General features: G+C 31.5%; 1 protein-coding gene across 3 annotated transcripts in view; it reads left to right on the top strand.

The window, feature by feature from the left end:
• Positions 1-18,474, top strand: part of LOC111617842 (S-adenosylmethionine decarboxylase proenzyme-like) — a 40,846-nt gene extending 22,372 nt beyond the window's left edge. Inside the window, exons 1-11 of one of the 3 annotated variants that reach the window (XM_023359160.1) lie at positions 4,860-4,955; positions 5,246-5,364; positions 6,874-7,000; positions 7,105-7,179; positions 7,248-7,275; positions 10,141-10,183; positions 16,289-16,355; positions 16,424-16,597; positions 16,663-16,737; positions 17,597-17,677; positions 17,744-18,474. In XM_023359160.1, coding sequence (XP_023214928.1) covers positions 5,306-5,364; positions 6,874-7,000; positions 7,105-7,179; positions 7,248-7,275; positions 10,141-10,183; positions 16,289-16,355; positions 16,424-16,597; positions 16,663-16,737; positions 17,597-17,677; positions 17,744-17,878 — 864 coding nt within the window. In that variant the 5' untranslated portion in view covers positions 4,860-4,955; positions 5,246-5,305 and the 3' untranslated portion in view covers positions 17,879-18,474. Of the gene's footprint in view, positions 1-4,859; positions 4,956-4,986; positions 5,365-6,873; positions 7,001-7,104; positions 7,180-7,247; positions 7,276-10,140; positions 10,184-16,288; positions 16,356-16,423; positions 16,598-16,662; positions 16,738-17,596; positions 17,678-17,743 lie in introns of those variants that run through there. The other 2 variants (XM_023359161.1, XM_023359159.1) reach the window with 2 other exon arrangements.
• The last annotated feature ends 3,236 nt before the right edge of the window (positions 18,475-21,710 follow it).

Genomic DNA, 21,710 nt, shown 5'->3' with positions numbered 1-21,710 from the left:
GAATCAATGAAAGATTTTCTTCCATAAAATTAAAACAGTTGTAGTCCTTAAACTGCATATGTGCTGGGCTGTGATTGGCTCATGTATTTAAGTGATCATAAAACACGAATTCATATATAACGGAATGTATCTACCGTATTATAGGGGGGTCTACTGTATTTCTTTTAAGTTAGTACTTTGTGCAATTGATCAGCTGGTCTGGGATTCTTGCATTACACCTCTTTTTCATAAATGGATACCTTGAGAATTGGCCTAATTTCTGGCATGTTTGCAGGGTTTCCCTCCTTTAGAATGAATATGATGTAATCTAGTATGGTGGAACTTGCTTCATCTGACCAAAAGACATACTACTTGAGAATAGTTCTTTTGAATATAAGGAATCAGGAAACATTGCAAACATTCATTTAAATATCACTGGCATTGATAGCTAAACTTTTCCATCAAATCTTTTTTTCTTGGAAAACTTTAATAGATGTAGAGATCACTGATATAAAATTCACTATTACCATTGATCGTTGAGTGTGAGAGGACAAAGTATGGTAAGTCATCCAAAATGAACTTTTCAGAGAACTTTTGCAATGACCATTCCATCTGGAATTACCTGCTGCTTTTGATATTTAATGTGTTTTTTTTTTTTTTTTTCAAAGCTTCATGGAGCTGATCAAGTATGAGAATTTCAGTTTCAGGGTTAGATTGAATTGAAACCTTGCCACTGTCTTCAAAGGTTCAGTCCTTCCAACTTGATTTTTGTTAGAATTTTGTATTTTCCTACCTTACCCCTTTCTTCTCTGTGATGGTAATCCACTCTCAAAACATTGGAGAATATAATATATAGTCTATTTTTGAAATTTGTTCATTTACAAAATGGTATACTGTAAACTTTTTCCAGTGTCTTAATGTGTAAAAGCTGAACACTCTTAGGGTTAAAGCTTCTTTTTTCATTGCCAATATTCTACAGTATTTCAAGTGCTTTCAAATTATATCACATGCAGCATAATTTAAAATTATTGGCTATTAGCTAGAGCCTGAGATATTTTGTGTGGATTTTTCTGGACATCTTTTATCACTTATAAGTAAATATAAGATTTATATAAAACACTTATATATATATAAAAATCTTATATTTACTTATAAAGTTTCCAGAATATATATATATATTCTGGAAACTATATAATTAAGTGAAGAAATATATATATATTTCTTCACTTAATTATTCTGGAAACTTTCCAAGCAGGGTACTATAGAATATATAATCACTTTTTGGGACTCCTAATAAATGTTCAGTTGATTGTTAAGCAGAGTAAGTCAGTAAGACTACAATAAATTCTGGTTTCGTTGACATTAAGAAATGTTAATAAATTTAAAAATTATGTATTTTCATTGTTTTAACAATTCATCCAATGTTGTTTATTTGCTGTCTTTTCAGTACTATCTTTAAGGACAGCTATGGTATAATTAAGGAATGTTAACAATTTAAACTATTGTTTTGGAAGCAAAATAAAACACTAGTTATAAGCTAACAGTTAGTGATAAAATAATAGTATATTGTTAATCACATTTTGATGATAACTGTGTGAAAAGATTGTTCAAGAATTGCTTATTTATCTGAAGATAATGACAACTACAGTAGAAATAATAAGCAAAGTTTTATTATAAGGATATTTTCACTTTGGGACAAGCTAATTTTGATAGCATTAAACAACTGGTTGCTTATTGTAACCATCAATATTATCTTTTTAACAATTTTTCTAACTTCACTTCTACTTCATTTCATTCCTACTATTGTAAATTTATTTTCTTATTACTAAGAAAATAAATTTAAAAATGAAATACTGTTTTATTTAAGTAGAAATTCATTTGAAAATTTTGTTTATAAACTATTTTTAAATTTTATTTTCAGAACTACCTGGGAATCTTTGCTAAAACTTGTAAAATGTGAAATAATTAGTTTTAAGAGAAATGAATTTCTTGATGCCTATGTGCTAAGNAGAGAGAGACAACCTCTCTTTTTTAGAGAGAGAGACAACCTCTCTTTTTTAGAGAGAGAGACAACCTCTCTTTTTTAGAGAGAGAGACAACCTCTCTTTTTTAGAGAGAGAGACAACCTCTCTTTTTTAGAGAGAGAGACAACCTCTCTTTTTTAGAGAGTCTTACGAAAATGGTAAAAAAAGAGGACGGGAAAGTACAGGAAGTGAAGGACAGGAAGTAAAGAAAGGAAATGTTGCTGCAGAAAGAGAAACTAGAAACACTGTAAAAAAGAAAATAAATTATAAAGTCACCGATGCAATGAGAAGAAATTGGAAAGAATCGTCTCAGGATTCATGGCCAAAAGTTTTTGATATTAAATTAGGAGGACAGGTTTATCGAAAATCCTTATATGAGTTAAAGGAAGAAGGATGGACAAACTTTGATTTCGCATTATGGAATGAAATAATAAGTAAAGAAGATGACGAAATAAAAGCAGTCTTAAAGAGGGAATTAGTGTCAAGTTTAAAAAATTTTGGAAAGACTACATTTGCCTATAAGGCAACGAAAGGAACAATCCTGAGTGATGAATAGATACTAAAATGTCTTAATGTGTTTTTTGGAAGTGTTTTAATGGTTATGTTTTTTGATTTCCTGAGTTAGTTTGTATGGTTTTTATCATTCTGTATTAGAATTATGTACATACGGGTTTTTGAAAGTTTTAAGATGTTTTTTGGACTAACAAAATGATTATGTAATTGGTGTATTGAAATTTAAGATTGTATGTTTAATTAACAAGTGTTAATAATTGTTTGCAGTTTGTCTTTTTAGGGTGATAGCTGCTGTGGTTGTTGATGATACTTTATACTGGAAAGGTATTATGATTATTTAGAAACTGGTTTTTGAGCACTTAATGATGGAAGAAAAGATAAAGGAAAGTTTGTATTGTTCAGCGGCATTTTCCCTACCGTCCCTCCGTTGTTCTAATGGACAAGCCGGGGCCTTTTTGGCTTGTTGGTATTCTTTGTTGGAGTGGACGGATATTAAAATGTTTCGCTTGTGCTGTGGTTGGCTCTGTAGCCTCTCACAGTGCTCAAAACTTTGAAACCACAGTATTTTTTCAGTAAAAGAGAGAGACAACCTCTCTTTTAGAGAGAGAGACAACCTCTCTTTTAGAGAGAGAGACAACCTCTCTTTTAGAGAGAGAGAGACAACCTCTCTTTTAGAGAGAGAGAGACAACCTCTCTTTTAGAGAGAGAGAGACAACCTCTCTTTTAGAGAGAGAGAGACAACCTCTCTTTTAGAGAGAGAGAGACAACCTCTCTTTTAGAGAGAGAGAGACAACCTCTCTTTTAGAGAGAGAGAGACAACCTCTCTTTTAGAGAGAGAGAGACAACCTCTCTTTTAGAGAGAGAGAGACAACCTCTCTTTTAGAGAGAGAGAGACAACCTCTCTTTTAGAGAGAGAGAGACAACCTCTCTTTTAGAGAGAGAGAGACAACCTCTCTTTTAGAGAGAGAGAGACAACCTCTCTTTTAGAGAGAGAGAGACAACCTCTCTTTTAGAGAGAGAGAGACAACCTCTCTTTTAGAGAGAGAGAGACAACCTCTCTTTTAGAGAGAGAGAGACAACCTCTCTTTTAGAGAGAGAGAGACAACCTCTCTTTTAGAGAGAGAGAGACAACCTCTCTTTTAGAGAGAGAGAGACAACCTCTCTTTTAGAGAGAGAGAGACAACCTCTCTTTTAGAGAGAGAGAGACAACCTCTCTTTTAGAGAGAGAGAGACAACCTCTCTTTTAGAGAGAGAGAGACAACCTCTCTTTTAGAGAGAGAGAGACAACCTCTCTTTTAGAGAGAGAGAGACAACCTCTCTTTTAGAGAGAGAGAGACAACCTCTCTTTTAGAGAGAGAGAGACAACCTCTCTTTTAGAGAGAGAGAGACAACCTCTCTTTTAGAGAGAGAGAGACAACCTCTCTTTTAGAGAGAGAGAGACAACCTCTCTTTTAGAGAGAGAGAGACAACCTCTCTTTTAGAGAGAGAGAGACAACCTCTCTTTTAGAGAGAGAGAGACAACCTCTCTTTTAGAGAGAGAGAGACAACCTCTCTTTTAGAGAGAGAGAGACAACCTCTCTTTTAGAGAGAGAGAGACAACCTCTCTTTTAGAGAGAGAGAGACAACCTCTCTTTTAGAGAGAGAGAGACAACCTCTCTTTTAGAGAGAGAGAGACAACCTCTCTTTTAGAGAGAGAGAGACAANATCACTTTTTGGGACTCCTAATAAATGTTCAGTTGATTGTTAAGCAGAGTAAGTCAGTAAGACTACAATAAATTCTGGTTTCGTTGACATTAAGAAATGTTAATAAATTTAAAAATTATGTATTTTCATTGTTTTAACAATTCATCCAATGTTGTTTATTTGCTGTCTTTTCAGTACTATCTTTAAGGACAGCTATGGTATAATTAAGGAATGTTAACAATTTAAACTATTGTTTTGGAAGCAAAATAAAACACTAGTTATAAGCTAACAGTTAGTGATAAAATAATAGTATATTGTTAATCACATTTTGATGATAACTGTGTGAAAAGATTGTTCAAGAATTGCTTATTTATCTGAAGATAATGACAACTACAGTAGAAATAATAAGCAAAGTTTTATTATAAGGATATTTTCACTTTGGGACAAGCTAATTTTGATAGCATTAAACAACTGGTTGCTTATTGTAACCATCAATATTATCTTTTTAACAATTTTTCTAACTTCACTTCTACTTCATTTCATTCCTACTATTGTAAATTTATTTTCTTATTACTAAGAAAATAAATTTAAAAATGAAATACTGTTTTATTTAAGTAGAAATTCATTTGAAAATTTTGTTTATAAACTATTTTTAAATTTTATTTTCAGAACTACCTGGGAATCTTTGCTAAAACTTGTAAAATGTGAAATAATTAGTTTTAAGAGAAATGAATTTCTTGATGCCTATGTGCTAAGGTATGCATTACAATTATAATAAGTTTTTAAAATAAAAAAATAAGTTGATTTTTGTAAGATTATAAATAAAAGTTGTAAAGTTTTTAGTCAACTTCCTGAATAGAAATAATGCTTTTTTTTTATTTTTACTATATTTTTATGTAATTTAATAGTTCAAGGGAAGTTGCAATTTCAAAAAATATTGTTTTTAGTAATTATAGCATAATGTAATTCACAAAAAATATTAAATTAGTGAACAGATGAGCGGCTTCCCTTCAATTTTTATTTCACCTATATTTTCTTGTCTACAGCCAGCGCACGTAGGTGCACAGAGATGTCACAATGCCTCCTTCCCACCGCTCGAGGCAGAGATGGTTCTGTGTTGCGCTCTGAGGCGCATCACTTCACTGCCAGCTTATTCTAAAAGATCGTGGGTATTAGCCTTCATTTGATTGCCTGTTGAAGGCAAAAATGGCTTAACATAAAATAAGTGGCAAAACTGGGGGACACAACTTTCATTTCTTTCACTGACTTACAATGAATAGTAATAATCACTAATATCATATTTTAAAATACTTTCTATTTTATTTTTTTTACTTTTTTGTAATAATTGCAGTTTTTTATCAGCTGGGAGAATGGGGTTTACTAATTTCCTTGTTTTATAAGACAGTAAACTTTCTATTAATGTTGTTCTGTACACATTCTCCTAATTACTGATAAAAATACTGATACAAAAGTTTTTTCTTGTTTAAAAAAATTGTGTTATCCCCACAGTTTAAAGCCAATAAATATTTTATCAAAATTTTTTGCAATTGGATCTCTCTGAAGACAGAATTCCATTATTATTAATTTTACATGTTTATATTCTGCTGTGGTATATTTGGTATGAAATTTTTTTAAAATTTGCAAATAATTATTTTGCAATTCATATATTTAAGAACAATTATGTTTAAAATGACTTTATCTGTCTCCCTTTATAAATGAAGCTTTAGTTAATACTTAAAATTAAAGGATAGATCATGTATTTAAATATATTTTGAAATTTTAAAATTTAACTGAATAAAGATGAGAAAATGCCAAGTGTTTAAATAGTAGCATGGTTTTGTGTTTGAGAATCATAGAAAATTATAAAACATGGTTTTGGAAAATTGAAAATGTGTACTTATAATTTTATTTATATATTAGGAACTTTTTAAAAAATTTTTCCTTGTTTTGATAAGAAATTTTGAATGCTTTGGAATTTAAGCATTTGAACAAAATATAATTTTTAGTTTGTTTTTTGATTTTTGTCAAAATTTGAATAGTTAAGCACTTGCAAATAGATTAACTAAGAGGGGACTTTATATCTAAATTTGTAGAGCTGATATGAATTTTAATCACTAAAAACAATTCAGTTATTTTGCTAGTTTTATTTAATAATTTGATATTACATAAAACACACAAAAATACTGCAAAAATATTCAAAATATTTAATGATTTTATTTAATAATTTTTGGTTTCTTTAACCACAAAAATATTAGGGGGGTCTACTGTATTTCTTTTAAGTTAGTACTTTGTGCAATTGATCAGCTGGTCTGGGATTCTTGCATTACACCTCTTTTTCATAAATGGATACCTTGAGAATNCTTTAATTTATTTTAATCTATTAAATATTAGTATATTTTAATTTTTATATTATATGAACTCTTTATTTTTAATATTAATTTTTAAATATGTCATGCACTTAGCTCAGAAAGACTGATTATTATAGCAAAAATAAACAAATTTTCTGTCTTTGGAGATCCTTTAGCATTTAAATACAAAAGCTGGTGCTGGCACGTAGTGGAGTGTGGAGCTGTTACTTAAAATTAGAGTGCAGTCTTTGCACCAACCCTACGGCGTTCAGCCTGGTTTCAAAATACAAAATTATAAATTTAATATGAAGTCTGTTTTTTTCCAGTGAAAGCAGCATGTTTATATCCAAAAACCGTTTTATTCTGAAAACATGCGGTTCAACAACTCTCCTCCGTGCAATTAAACCACTTCTGTTTCTAGTAAGAGAATTTGCAGGTTTTGATCATGTGTTGGTAAGCATATTGTAAAATTTATTTTATAAAAAATTAGTTTAAAAACATAATAATGAATGTATTTTATTTAATTATTTTATATGGATATATATTTTTGTTTTCAGGATATATTTTATTCCAGAAAAAATTTCATGAGACCAGAATTACAAGATAAACCACATACCAGTTTTGAAGATGAGGTGAAGAAATATACTTTTTTATAGAATTTAACAAATTCACTGCATTCTAAATAATTTTTTTTTTACAGGTTGAAGTATTGGATGAATTATTTAAAGGTAAAAATTTATCTATGTAATCAAATGTTGAAGAAATATATAGATATTAGCAGGGATGCACAACCTTTTCTGAAGAAGGGCCAAATTAGGATTAAGTTTACTGACTGGGGGCCGGACNTGATAGGGGGCCGTATGTGGCCCGCGGGCCGCAGGTTGTGCACCCCTGATATTAGAATATCATTTAAAAGTGACTTATTAAACTGGAAATTGTACTGCTTTGATGCATAAACTTTGTCAACTCTCTGGTTTATAATTTTTCATGTTAATAATGAAGGTTTACAATTAGAGAATTTTCTCTGTGGTTCTATTTGACTATTGGTTTAACTGTTTCATTATTAATGATAAAAATTTGAGAGGGCTTAATGCAAGCTTCATATTTTGTTTCCCTCAATTGCTATCATGGGACAATTTATTTTATTAATGCACACACCATCACTTCTAGACCCTAAGCCAATAGACCAACACTTATTTTACATTTAAATAAAGATTCAATTTAGATTCATTTTCTTGTAATTTAATAATACCATAATAATAAATTAATATAACTCAGTTTTCATATGAAGATGGAAAAAATTATTCCTTTAATTTCATTCAATTCATAGAAAGATACAAAAACTTAATGCTTTAAGATCAGGGTTAATGCACAACTATTTCAAATCAGATTGTGAAATGGCCTGAGCTGCATTGATGAAATAGATGAACAAATGTTTTTAAATGAAAGTAATTTAACAATCATAGAATCATTTATCAGTAGCCTTTCTAAAAATTTTAGTGTATTAAAAAAATAGGTTAATTTTGAACATTTTTAGTCTGTCCAGAAATCAGGACCACTTCAGTTCCCAAGCTTGTCAGATATTTGGTTCTATATTGTACTAGATTTTTATAAAATGTAATAATTATTGACAAAAAAATTACTGTTTGAATAACAATTAAATTTTTATTCATAATGAATGGAAATACTTAATGTATACAAATTACTTATTTGTTTACTTAATTTTAAGGTTTCATTGATATAACATTGTAACATACATTAGACATATGAATCCAAACAATTAGAACTTTCAATTAATAAAGAACTTAATACAGTAGAGCGTCGTTTATCTGAAACGTCAGTTAACCAAAAGAATTCCAGTCAGCAAATTTAAATTTTTGCTAGTGCTGTGGTGCTGCAGTCTTTGGCTATATCTTGGGCTACTTCAATATTTTTTTGTTGATGTGTATTTTTTAGCTGGCAGCACTGACACTTTTATGTGGTGTTTTTCTGAGGACTGTGTCATGCTGAATCAAACGTTTTTGATACTAGATTAACTTCTAAAGTATAATTTTTTTTTTTTTTTATATTTTTCAATATATTTATTTTGTTTGTAAAAAATAAAGAAATAATTTTTAACGATACAATAGCCACGATTATTATTTTAAAAAGTTTATGTTAGGCTTAACATCGACGAAAATTCAGCGCGAAGCGACACGCAACGGAGAAAAATTTCAACACGGGATAGGTTAATGTATTTTTACGTACATAATCGGTTATCCGAACAACCCCAGTTCCCAATTGATTCGGATAAACGACGCTCTACTGTATTTATAGTTTTCTGCTTTATATTTTTGCTTTTATTATCTAAATTAGTTGATTTATGCAAAAGTTATTTAGCAATTTTCATTCAGCATTGCAAGAGTGGAAAACATTTTTTGACATACTATAGTGTAACTCTTGCAGCAATTTGAGCCACCTGAAAACCATTTTTGGCACAAACTGACAACTACAAAGTATAAATATTTGCAGAAGTTGCTGATGTACAGTACATTCTCCCAATATATCAAAGCTTTTTTAATAAACTTCTGCATTTGAAAAAGAAGTTTTTTCACATGACATGTCATGCCTATAACCAAGTGTGATGATAGTGATGAATAAAAGTTGTAGGTCCTACATTGATATTCAGGCCAACTTACTTCAACTTACCAACCAACTTACTATTTTGTACTTGTATTATTTTTTTCTTGTTTTCTGTGAAAAATACAAGGACTTTTTAATAAAGAAACAGCAATGTATAATTCTTTGGTGTATCATGGATCACTTACAAAATTTGTCTGTGCAAAAGTGATCTTTGTTCACAATAATAATAATAATAATAATTTTACAACAATGTAAACAAAGTATAGAAGTTTCACAAAAAATATATTTCTTGATAGACTATACATACTGGATGAGTATTTCATTTGGTCTTTTCACACACTGTTGAGGTATAATGATTCCACAGCTGAGTTTACCTTTTATTGTAGGATACTCGTCCACCATCCAATGCAGAAAAGTTAAAATCTAAATTCGTCCTGGCAATTTTTTAAAATGTATTTATTAATTTTATCATTGTGCCACCACTAGAGGACTATTTTAACTTTTTTTGCATTGGATGATGAATGAGTAGCCTACAATAAAAGGTCGACTCTGTGGAATCGTTATTACCTCAACAGCGTGTGAAAGGACCGAATGAAATACTCATCCAGTATGTATAGTCTACCAAGAAATATATTTTTTGTAAATCTAAATTTGTCCTGGCAATTTTTTAAAATATATAAATTTGTATATTTTAAGTAAACAGTTTAAGTAATGACTATTTTAAATACCTAATGATAAATTTATAAGTAGAAAAATTAGNACATTAGGCTTAACATTGACGAAAATTCAACGTGAAGCAACATGCAATGGAGAAAAATTTCAACGTGGGATAGGCTAATATTTTTTTTTCGTACATAATCGGTTATCCGAACAACCCCAGTCCCCAATCGATTCAGATAAACGATGCTCTACTGTATTGTAATATTACTTTGAAGAAAGATTGATTTTAATTTTAATTATTAAAATTTCAGATGGAGCAGCATACTGTCTTGGAAAAGTGAATAGAGATTGTTGGTGAGGATATCATTTTGAAATATTTAATGTTAGGAATTTATTTAAATTAGGTAATTTTGAAATTGTGTTGGCATGTTTAAAATGTGCATTTTAAACTAAAATCATAGGTTAATTTTTATTAAAATTTTTCAAGCTTTCTAGTTTAATTTGTTATGTAAACAGATCTGCATCTTTTTAATAATTTAAAACTTTTAGAATATTAAAATTAGAGACTAAACAGTTGGTATAATTTCATTTTAATCATTGGTATTTGTAAAATTTCTGAAGGGGTTAAGTTAAATAAAGAGCTTATCATATATATTGTGCTTTGATTTATTTTCTTTCTGAAATATGATCTTATCAAATTGCCATTATAACTTAAAATATCCAATGGGGAGAATTGACCTAAGCAAAAATTTTATTTTAAGTTCTATATTTGTTTCTATGTATCTAGTTATAGCGTTCTAATTATATTTAGTTATATCTAATTGTAATTGAAACAATGAAAGATTGTACTTGGTCAATACAAACTTCCTTTATTTTAAGACAGATAGGATAATTGAGTTGTTTTGGTTATATGTGGGAGTACAAACATAAGTTGAAACTTTTGTACTTGTAATCTAGGGATAATTGGAAAAGTAGGGGAGGAGACTTAAAATGCATACTGGAAAATAAAGCTGTTTCTCTAAGTTAATTCATTTTTCCTCATTATTGAATGTGTTACTTTAGTCTACAGACTTATTATTATGCTTATTAAACAATATTAGGACAGGAAAGCTTGATCTAATAGGTTGTTGTTGTTGTTAAAATCTACATACATTATGCTAAAAAGGAACAAGTAATATAAGAATTTGCCAAAGAATTACAAACTTCCAGGTAATATTTGTGGGAAAATTAAAGAAATTTTTATTGTTACACCAAGCACAAACACGAATTTATAAGGATGATGAATTTTGAAAAGAAACATGTAAGAAAAAAATTAAGTGCTGATGATAATTTAACATATGAGGAAGGAATCACTTATAGCACAATTCTTCTGTTCTTAAGATTATTTATGAAAAGTTAATGTAATTAAATATTGGTGTAATAGTATAGCTTAAGAATGGAAATACTGTAATTAAGTTTGATACTCAAACAAGCATGCATGTGGTCTCATATTTGCCTATAGATTTTGGAATACTGAAATTTTCAATGTTTTGTGCCTTTCACTCAGTTTTCTTTTAATGAGAACTGATTATACAATTTTTCTTCTTTCTTATCCTAAATTCCTATTTAAGTTTTTTCTTATAAACCAAATATTGTTACTGTTGGTGACAGTGCTCTAAAAGACTGTCTCTGTACTTTATTTTATATATTAAATTCAAAGTTACTAAAATGATTAAATTTTTAAAGATAGCAAACACATGCAAATGGAAATATCAGATTTTATGAAAAAGAGAAAATCTCAATTATTAGTAATATCTTGATTTAAGGTCAACAATAAAACTCTAATGATATTTTGCCAAAAAGAAAACATCCTCATTTAATGGTGTTTAGCAGTGAAGAAAAATTAATATTAATATGCAACACTTTTGATTGCGATTGTTAGTTATTAATTGCTTCAAGTATTTTTTTATGAAAAAGAATAAAATACTTTTTCTAACTTTTGGAACCTAACTATAAGTTTTGTAGTAGTCTTTTGTTTCATATAGCATAGATAGGTTGCAAAAAGTGCAGTAACTGTTATACAGAAGATAACCATACCTACATGTGTACACATTTCAGACATGTTAGTGTTTTGTGTAAGTTAGGCAAATGTTTTGTTTGGCCAATATAACATTACTAAAGAGGACTATAATGAAACAGTGTATTTTAGGATTGCAAAAAATCTAGATGTTTGTAGTTTAATGTATAATTTAGTAGAATAATAAAGGAGATACAAATACAGGTACTCCTCACTTTACGACCTATCTGCTTAACGACCACTCGCACTTACGACCAATTGAGTTTCAACCTGCAATTTGGGAAATCCCCTTTCTCAGCTTGAGTGTCGATCAGTGGCAATTGGTGACATGCTCACTGAGTGTAGTATAGGCTTGCTATGGATTTTTTAGTCAGTTTGGTGTAATTTTAAAAATTGCGGGCCTTGTCAGTGCGCTTAATTTAGATGTTGAAGTGGAAGACATTTCTGAATTAGTGGATTATGCCGATGAAGAGCTAACAAATGAAGATTTAATAGTTAGAAGTGATGCAGTATTTGTAAGAAGATGAAAGAACTGAAGAAGTAAAAACGAAATTCATGGTACATGGGTTAGCTGGTGTGTTCTCCAAAATTAATGCGGCTATGTTGGAACTTGAGGCTATGGATCCTAATACTGAGCGTTTTAACATAAAGTTGAATGTGGGATATGAGAACTTTTGAGGTGCTATTGGCAAGCACCAGATCCAACAGAGGGAGCTGTTTCTGAACCAAGATGGCTGCTGAAACAGGTAAGGAACCGACCACGTGTTTGTTCAGTGCTTGAACCAATTCAGTTTTCGTCAATGACGACTACTGCGAGGACCAAATAGAGAAAAAAAATCACTGAATTTATGTCAAATTCTAAACTATATTGGCAACAGAAAATGTTATTTTGTAGAAGGTGAAGCCGTTTTGGATGCTGGACACATCATATTTTCTGGATTAAACTCTAACAACAACACTGAAGTTCATGTTGTTGCTTTAGTGTTGCAATCTCAGATATTGCCATTTTAATACATCTCAATTACAGAGAGAGTGCACGTGCAAAGCAGGGCTGTCTGATTTTTGTAAACATGTGATAGCATGTTTATTACACATTAACAGGTGAGAAGTGTTTAAATATTTTAAGCAGTATACACCATGTTCCAATATAAAAACATAGTTTTATTTATCATAATAGTTAAAATTAGTGCCAATCTGAAGGCTGCCCTGCTGAGTCACTCTGCACTTATACAACATAGGCCAGTCAAAAGTTTGTAGCACACATTATGTTCTGTGTGTGTGCGTGTACGTCTCATGTATCATTATTTACTTATTATTGCTTTATCTGTTTAATAAATGTTAGATTTTGACTGGTAACAACATAGCAACCCTACTTGTACACCATAAACTAGCACTTTCAAAAGACTACAGATATGACACACACAGACAGAGAGAGAATGTAATGTGTGCTACAAACTTTTGACTGGCCTATGTTGTATAAGTGCAGAATGACTCAGTAGGGTAGCCTTCAGATTGGCACTAATTTTAACTATTATGATAAAACTATGTTTTTATATTGGAACATGGTGTATACTGCTTAAAATATTTAAACACTTCTCACCTGTTAACGTGTAATAAACATGCTATCACATGTTTACAAAAATCAGACAGCCCTGCTTTGCACGTTCATTCTCCCTGTAATTGAGACAGTGCCGGCCCGAGGCAACTTTTAGAATGGAGCGAGATCCTATTATGGTGCCCCCCTTGGTTGCCCCTAATTTATACCCTTTAATTTTCTTTACCACTGAGGCACCCACTAGGACTTAGCAGCTGGAGCGGCTGCTCCATTCGCCCTATGGTAGGGCCGGCTCTGAATTGAGATGTATTAAAATGGCAATATCTGAGATTGTAACACTAAAGCAACAACATGAACTTCAGCTTGTTGTTAATTTAATCCAGAAAATACGTTGTGTTCAGCATCCAAAACGGCTTCACCTTCTACAAAATAACGTTTTCTGTCACTGATATAGTTTAGAATTTGACTTTTTTTTTTTTCCTCCATTTGGTCCTCGCAGTAGTCATCGACAGAAACTGAATTGGTTCAGGCACTGAACAAACACGTGGTTGGTTCCTTACCTGTTTTGGCAGCCATCTTGGTTCAAAACAGTGCCCTCTGTCGTATTTGGCACTTGCCAATAGAGAAATTTATCAAGAAAAAAAGATTACAACACAAACCACAGTTAAGAGTTTCCTCTCGACTGTTACATCCAAGACCTTTGCCCTTGAAGGTACAACTTTTATTTCATCGTCGTCGTCATCTCCTTTACCTGGAAAAAACCTCTACAGATCCAGATAAACAAATGATATGTACATATGCATGTCTTTTTATGAATAAATTTGAAGTTTGTTACATAATTTTTATAATTTTACAACGATCCTATATTCCTGGCACAAGCTTACTCGCTTAACGACATAGTCGTAGGAACAGAACTCGGTCGTAAAGTGAGGAGTGCCTGTAAGTCTCAACATGTGATAAGCTGATCAATAAATCCTGAGAAATAGGAAACAGTAAAATAACAGTTTAATAAGAATTAGACTAGAAGCTGTTTATGAATAGGAATGTTTTCAACCCAGGCTCTATTTTATCAGCACTTCTTTTTATTCCCAGGGTTTAATCAAGGAAATATTGTATACTTTGCTTTGTTTACATAATAATAATTTTAAAATCAGACAAATACTACATATTTTTTATAAATTATTGCTGATTTTAAAGTATGAGGGAATGTAAAAAGGGGAAGTTTTCTATTTTATTTCTGTGAAAGTAAAGTTCACAGCATGCTATGACTCAGTTGATATCTTAAAGCAAATCCATATTTTGAGAACAGAAAAGAGGAGAAAGACACTGAATAGGTTTAGCGCACAACACTTTCTTCATTACTGGTGACATTTTGGTTCTTTGATTAGTAAGAAAGGTGACTGAAGTTTTACCTTTCTTCTATCTGTTGGTAGCCCACAATGCATCCTCTAACATAGAGAATAATATTATAAAATTTGAAATAAGAGTAAATTATCTTCGCTGAATTGTAATTCATAATTCATTTATATATCTTAATATCTATTCATATTTGATTAACTTATCTTTACATATATATTTAAAATTTACTTAAAATATCAAATATACTTCAGGGTCATAATCTCTCTCTTATAAGGTTATATGCTTTCTTCTTGAATTAACCACACACACATTTAAAAATTTTGATTCTGGTACTCTTCCAAAGTATATTTTTGGTTGTAACTGAGGCCCAAATTTTAAATGCTAATGTGCATGCATACTTCTTTCATAGTTTGAAGTATAAACACTTATGGGAACAGAATAATAGATGTATGATGTTTCCCCCATTTTCAATATATATGAACTAGTAGCCAGGGACGCCCCCTAGTGGGCGTGTTTTACAAATTTCCATGAAGCACGGTTCCTTTGACTTTTTTGTTCCCATCAATATGCTCTACAGCTCTGTAAAAGTCCGAATGGTAAAATTTACCCTCCGAATGAAGAGGTGGCGATCCCCCCCCAAACTGTAGCCCCCTGTGCGAACAATAAAGTCAAAGGAACCATACCCCTACTCACGACCCTTCGCGAGATATAAGCCTCTGAAATAATAAATTCCTATTACAAATATACTAAATTATTTATATTGTTATATTGACCAAATAATAATTTATTGGCCAAATGAATAATAATAATTTATATTGTTAATTTAAATAATAATTAAAATTGTTAATTTAATTTGGTGTTTGAAATATGACACACGATAGGGGCGCCTCTAGTGTCCGTTATGAAACGGTTACGGGACGGACACGAAATGAATGGGTTATATATATAGATTGGCCATGTGATGGACATCCACACCAACCATTTATGTGGACTGTGCCAGTTTAACAATAGTGATTGTGCTGAGACAAACTGTAATGCTGCTGCTTCTTTTCTATGCAGAAGGTATCCAACTTGTAGAAATCTATTGATCTTGTAATACATGTTGCATCACCATTACATCAGGATCATAATGTGCAGAAGTTAAATGAATTTAGAGATGACCAAGTTAGTGTAGTGAGCCAAAGTGTTTTCCAAATTGAAGCACTTTAAAGGTTTGTGCTTCCACAGTCTTAAACATTCAGGAAATGAAATGTTGGCCATCAACAGGATTCATATTTTTATCACTAAGTCTTTGATTTTTTGATTTACAATATGTGTCACAATAAACAAAGTGACTGTCAAAAAATCTGAAATGTGTATATTTGTTAGATGTTTCTGCATTGTAACTTTTTGACCATTATGTAGGAAAATATTTTAATTGAAAAACAATTAGATTTTAGTTTTAAGATTCAATCGTTTTCAATTTATGAAGTTTTAAATTTTATTACAGGTATCTGTATACATTGAATCCATCTGTACAATTTGGAGGAATTCAAGTTCCAGACCAAACTTTGGAGATATCCTTTTCATTAATTTTTTCAACTGACATAATAATTGCTTTAAAATATTCCTTAATGAAAAACACATTATCATGCAAGATTTAGATCAAAAGATAATGAAAATATTCACAAGAGAAGTGAGTTCCTCTGCTAAAGATGCAACTCAGAAGTCAGGAATTGATAAACTGCTACCAGGGGTGACTATTGATGATTTTCTCTTTAATCCATGTGGATATTCTATGAATGGTTTACTGAAAGGAGTAAGTTTTGTTTAATCTTTGAAATCAATTTAAAATTGATGATTAATAATCTTATTTATATGTAGGGTTATTACATAACAATTCACATCACACCAGAACCACTTTGTTCGTATGTGAGTTTTGAAACTAATATTCCTCAGGTTTGTAATAAATTTTAGGTAATTTGATTATTTATGTAATTCAACTTCAGTCCTATCGACAAAATCTACAATAAGACAAGTCTTTCCAAAACACACATTTTATTTCTTAATATTAAACTTTTCTAACAGTAGTTTCAAAATGCATTTTGTAACAAGGATGTCACAAAAAGTTAGATTTGAGAAATGTTTTGGCAAGACTTGTTACTGTAGATTGTCACAGCAGTGTTTCTTAATGTTTTTCTTATCCATGGACCAGTAAAAATATTCATAATTTTACGTGGACCAATAATTATATGCACCTATGAATTATGCTTATCCACAGTTTCTGTATGTAATTCTAGATTACTATTTAAATGTCATCTGCAATTAACTGTTTCAGTGTCAGTATGATCAAAACTTTTTTTGTGGATCAGTGATATTTTTTTGAACTAGTGGTCCATAGACCAGTAATTAAAAAACACTGATCTAGGCCATGGTTCTCAATCTTTTTGAAATCTGGGAACACTGAACTTTGACATTTTTTTTTCCGCGGAATGCTTACAATACACCAGCTTTAAAGCAGGGGTGGCAAACCTTTTTGAAATCAAGAGCACACTTGGTCTAGTTGGTCATTGACATTTGCTGATTACATACAATGTACAATAACTTTTGTATGGGAATCAATTTTTCTTTTGCAGCAATTTTTAATTGTATATTTTATTTTTTCATGGAACACTTGAAGTGGCTTCATAGAGCACCTGTGTTCTGTGGACCATGCATGGATTGAGAACCACTGGTCTGGAGGATGCAGTTGAATTATAGAATTGTTATATTTTTAAAAATTTGGTTTTATGTTGAGAATTTTATCTTTAATATTTAGGAATCTTATCATGAATTGATTTCTCGATTACTGCGTACTTTTCATCCAGGCAAATTCATTATGACCATTTTGGCAAATAAGGTATGTAATTTAAGGGTTAGTGTTATAATTCACTTTTAAATTGACAAACCTTTCATTCTAATTTAGTTATCTCTGGCCATCAACACACACAATGAATTTCACTGTGCTGAATTTCGTAACTACTGTCGTACAGAACTACAGTTTTGCCGCTTCAAGAATTACGATCTGACCTACACCCTCTTTGCCAAAGCTCCCAGTTGAGGACGAATGAAACACCTTACTGGACATACCTCATTGTTTAATGTTTTTCTCTTTTGTAGCCCTTTGCCCATAAGTAAATTTTACAGTCTCTTACTTCCACACATGTTATGGGGAAGAATATCGTGATCCATCTTTTCATATTTTGTGGTAAAGGCTGTAAGCTTTGTTTTGATTGGTCTTGGTCAAATGAATGACAGATCAATCACAAATTCGAGCTCGTTTAGAGTGGTACAATGCATCAGACTGCAGCAAATTCCGGCGTGCTCATACTTAAGTCTGAAATTCCCTGGTAAAATTGCATAAGGGAGGAAAATATTTTTTGGTGAGAGAGGAGAAGCTATTGGAAATTATTTTATATATATATATATATATATTTTTTTTTTTTTCTTTGCACTTTATATATACAGTATATTATATAAATATGTATTATATATGTAGATTTAGAAAATAATTTTGAAGATTTGGAAACATTTTTGTAGCTAAATTTTAGAAGTAACTTTTTCAAATGAGGTATGTCCAGATAAGGTGATTTTTCAACTGTGTAATTCTTTATAAATTCTGAATGTTAACTGGTAATAAAATAAATTATTTCAAAATGTTTTGAGGTTTAGATCATTGTCTATAAAATTAATATACAAATAAGCATTTATTTATTGTGATATTGTCACAATACCGAGTTGCAATTTTTCGTCAATGTTCTCAATTTTTTAGTAATGTCTTGCCTCGTACATCATACTTTTCCTGATAGCAATAGTCGTGCCAATCATCTATCTCAGTTCAGGGAAAATTTTTTTAATAGAAATAACGGCTTTTGGTACAAACTGGAAGTTTGTATATAGTTAATTGAGGCTGCCTGCCCCTAAGCTTTCCATATCTGGTTTCGACTTTCATCTATCTAACTCCATTCTCAAGATTAAGGTAGACAGGTGACAACAGTGAGAATTTATAGGTCTACAATTTTTTCAAATTGCAGCCCAATAATTTTTCCATAATCACATTATTCACAAGAACACACTTCCTGCATATTTTATACAATGTTGCCAAACGTTTAAATTTATTATCACACAATTATTCTAGCATTTTTACAAGCTTTTTTTTTTCTATTTAAACAAGTCATATGAAGTCTTTTGGACATTAAGGTTAGCAACTTCAGTCATGTGTGGGGTCATCACAACCCATCCAATATGGATCACTTTTCAAATATTAATAGTATATCAATATTAATGAGTAGTTGTGACCATCCTCTTCCAGGAGGAGGTTGACTACTTTTGGTTGAATTAACTTTGACTCCCTTCCTCAATAGTCCTTTTTTTCTATAGGACAAGGGGTATGGAGGCATTCGAATAGTAAAATTATATAATCTTTACTACTATATAAAGAGAGAACGTATTTTTCATTTGTGACCACTAACCGCGAAAACTACTGAACCAGTCATTACCAAATTTTAACTGTAGCATCTTTATGATCTCCGGAATGTTTACCACTAATCAAACCTACAGATTTTTTATTAATTGAATAAACCTGCAATGGATTTTTATATGTATTTGTCTCTCTCTCCACTAGATGGCAATACATGAATTAGTACTTTCTGTCTATAAGGAAAGTCTATTATTGACGTTTCTATATATATATATAATCGAGACCAGTTGATAATGATAATAAGCGCAGAGCCCAAACAGTTAGGAGTTGAAAGTTGATATTTGGTACACTGATAGGGTACATCACAAACACACACTAACTTGTAAGAAGGGATATTTCGAAATTCCCCCGGGGGAGAGAGACAGGATTTAATTAAGGATTAACACTTCCATCAACAATGGAATTGTTAAGAGAAAGTGACGTGCAAGACACAGATGCAGTTTTTGCGGGAAATCTAACATATTTTTAGACCCATCTAAAAATTCTCTAATTAGTCTGGAAACAAGGGGACCCAATTCTTGCATTCTGTGAAATCGAACATATTTTTAGACCCATCTAAAAATTCTCTAATTAGTCTGGAAACAAGGGGACCCAATTCTTGCATTCTGTGAAAACGGGTAAGGTTGACTGTAACGTAATAATCTTTATCTTAGTTATCATTACTTTTGCCCGAGCAATGCCGGGCCCATCTGCTAGTACAGTATAAAGTTACCTAGCAGCACAAAAGATCACTCATGCTCATCACCAACCATTTTCTTCACAAGCATGGCCTTTATCATATTGACAAGTGCACTTACTGTCACAACATTACATAAACTACCCTTCATCGTTTAAGTGACCGCCAAACTCCATGACATACGATTATTGTCCAAAGTCCCATCTACATCATCATAACCTAAACACCATCAGTGACTGCCTAAGCCTTCACTTTATGACCCTATGTCTTTCTTCCATTACTACAATGTCTTCTGCCACTAGAGGGTATCAATACAATCTACACAACAGATCAAGTTAACGGTGTCATATAGCCTCGTAACTAACTTGTAAGACTCAACTCTCGACGATAAACATTGTCACTGAAGAAAAAGAATAGTTTTGTGACAGTTGCATAGCCTAGTAATTCAAGCTCTACCAGCCTATTACGAACAAGAATTGTTTTGATCGGCGCTGGGTTTTATTTTATTTTTAACCGTATATAATAAATATTTTGGTGGTTTTTTAGGGGGGATGTTGCAGTTTTGCAGTGCTTATCAGCAGCTGCTGCTGTTAAAATCACACCCAAAACTATTTAAAAGATTATTTTAAAAAATCTACGAAATGTAAACTTAAAACAGTAAAACTTGAATAAAATAGATATTATTCAGTAACGTGCGATTCCGGCTTACACAGGTTTACTGTACTAGTTAGTTAAAATAGTTTATATAAACAGTTGTTTAAATCGGAATAATACTATTAAAAAATATCCATTTTGTTCAAGACCTACGTTAACCAAAGCCTACTGTGCAATTTTCTTCACTAAGACGACAAATAACACATGTACTGTACACTAGACACTTTCACATAAATTGTCTTTAGTTGGTCGGCTATGTCACATATATTATTTCGGTGAGAGAGAAATTGATATTCGATGTACACCATTTCGTTCACGACGTGTTTTAGGAACTTAAGTATGACATATATTGAGGACATTCTGTATTTAATAATAACTGATGAAATTTGATCCAATAATCTAGTATCTTATATCAGGAGTCACGGTAGTGACCCTGACGGCTATTAAAAAAGTCACTAACTGACAACATACAGGAATTAGTTTCCGATTTTCGGGGATCGATTTTTCCGCCCCAAACACCCATGGTAATTTCGAATATCCCGTCTCGTTCGAAGGAAAATTATTTTCTTAGGTAGTGTGCAAAATTTCAAGATTTTGTATAAAGCGGTTGCTGCAATATAAGCATTCGAAAAGTGCAAAAATCTGCAAAAAAAAAGAGAGATTTTCTTCTTCATTTTCTTCATCCGGCACTGCAGACGCTCGTAGAGAGAGAAACCACTGTCCAGAAAGCTCAAATTTTAAACCTAAGCCTTTCTCGTTATCAGTGAGGTGCTGGCAAAACTTCCGGGTCTATACGTCAAAGTTCACGAGGATTTCCCATGTAGCTAATTCAGTTTGACAGCTTCATTTTATGCTTATAAAATGCATTTTATTCAAAATGATACAGAAGCTCAAACTTATGCCAATTAAAACTTTTTATAACAAATTGTTGGACAAATTACAATCAGCAATATCTATAAACCCCCAGCTATAACTTGGCCACAACACGTCTTACCACATTTACCCCATCCTGCTGTCTACTTGGGAGACTTCAACAGCCACCATGAATGCTGGAAATACCGTGACACTGATAAAAATGGTGAC

This window comes from Centruroides sculpturatus, unplaced genomic scaffold (genome assembly GCF_000671375.1).
Source record: "Centruroides sculpturatus isolate CEXI.00-Female unplaced genomic scaffold, Cexi_2.0 scaffold104, whole genome shotgun sequence".
Lineage (NCBI taxonomy): Eukaryota > Metazoa > Arthropoda > Arachnida > Scorpiones > Buthidae > Centruroides > Centruroides sculpturatus.
The sequence above is the reverse complement of the archived record's forward strand: the minus strand, read 5'-3'. Positions and strand labels throughout refer to the sequence as shown.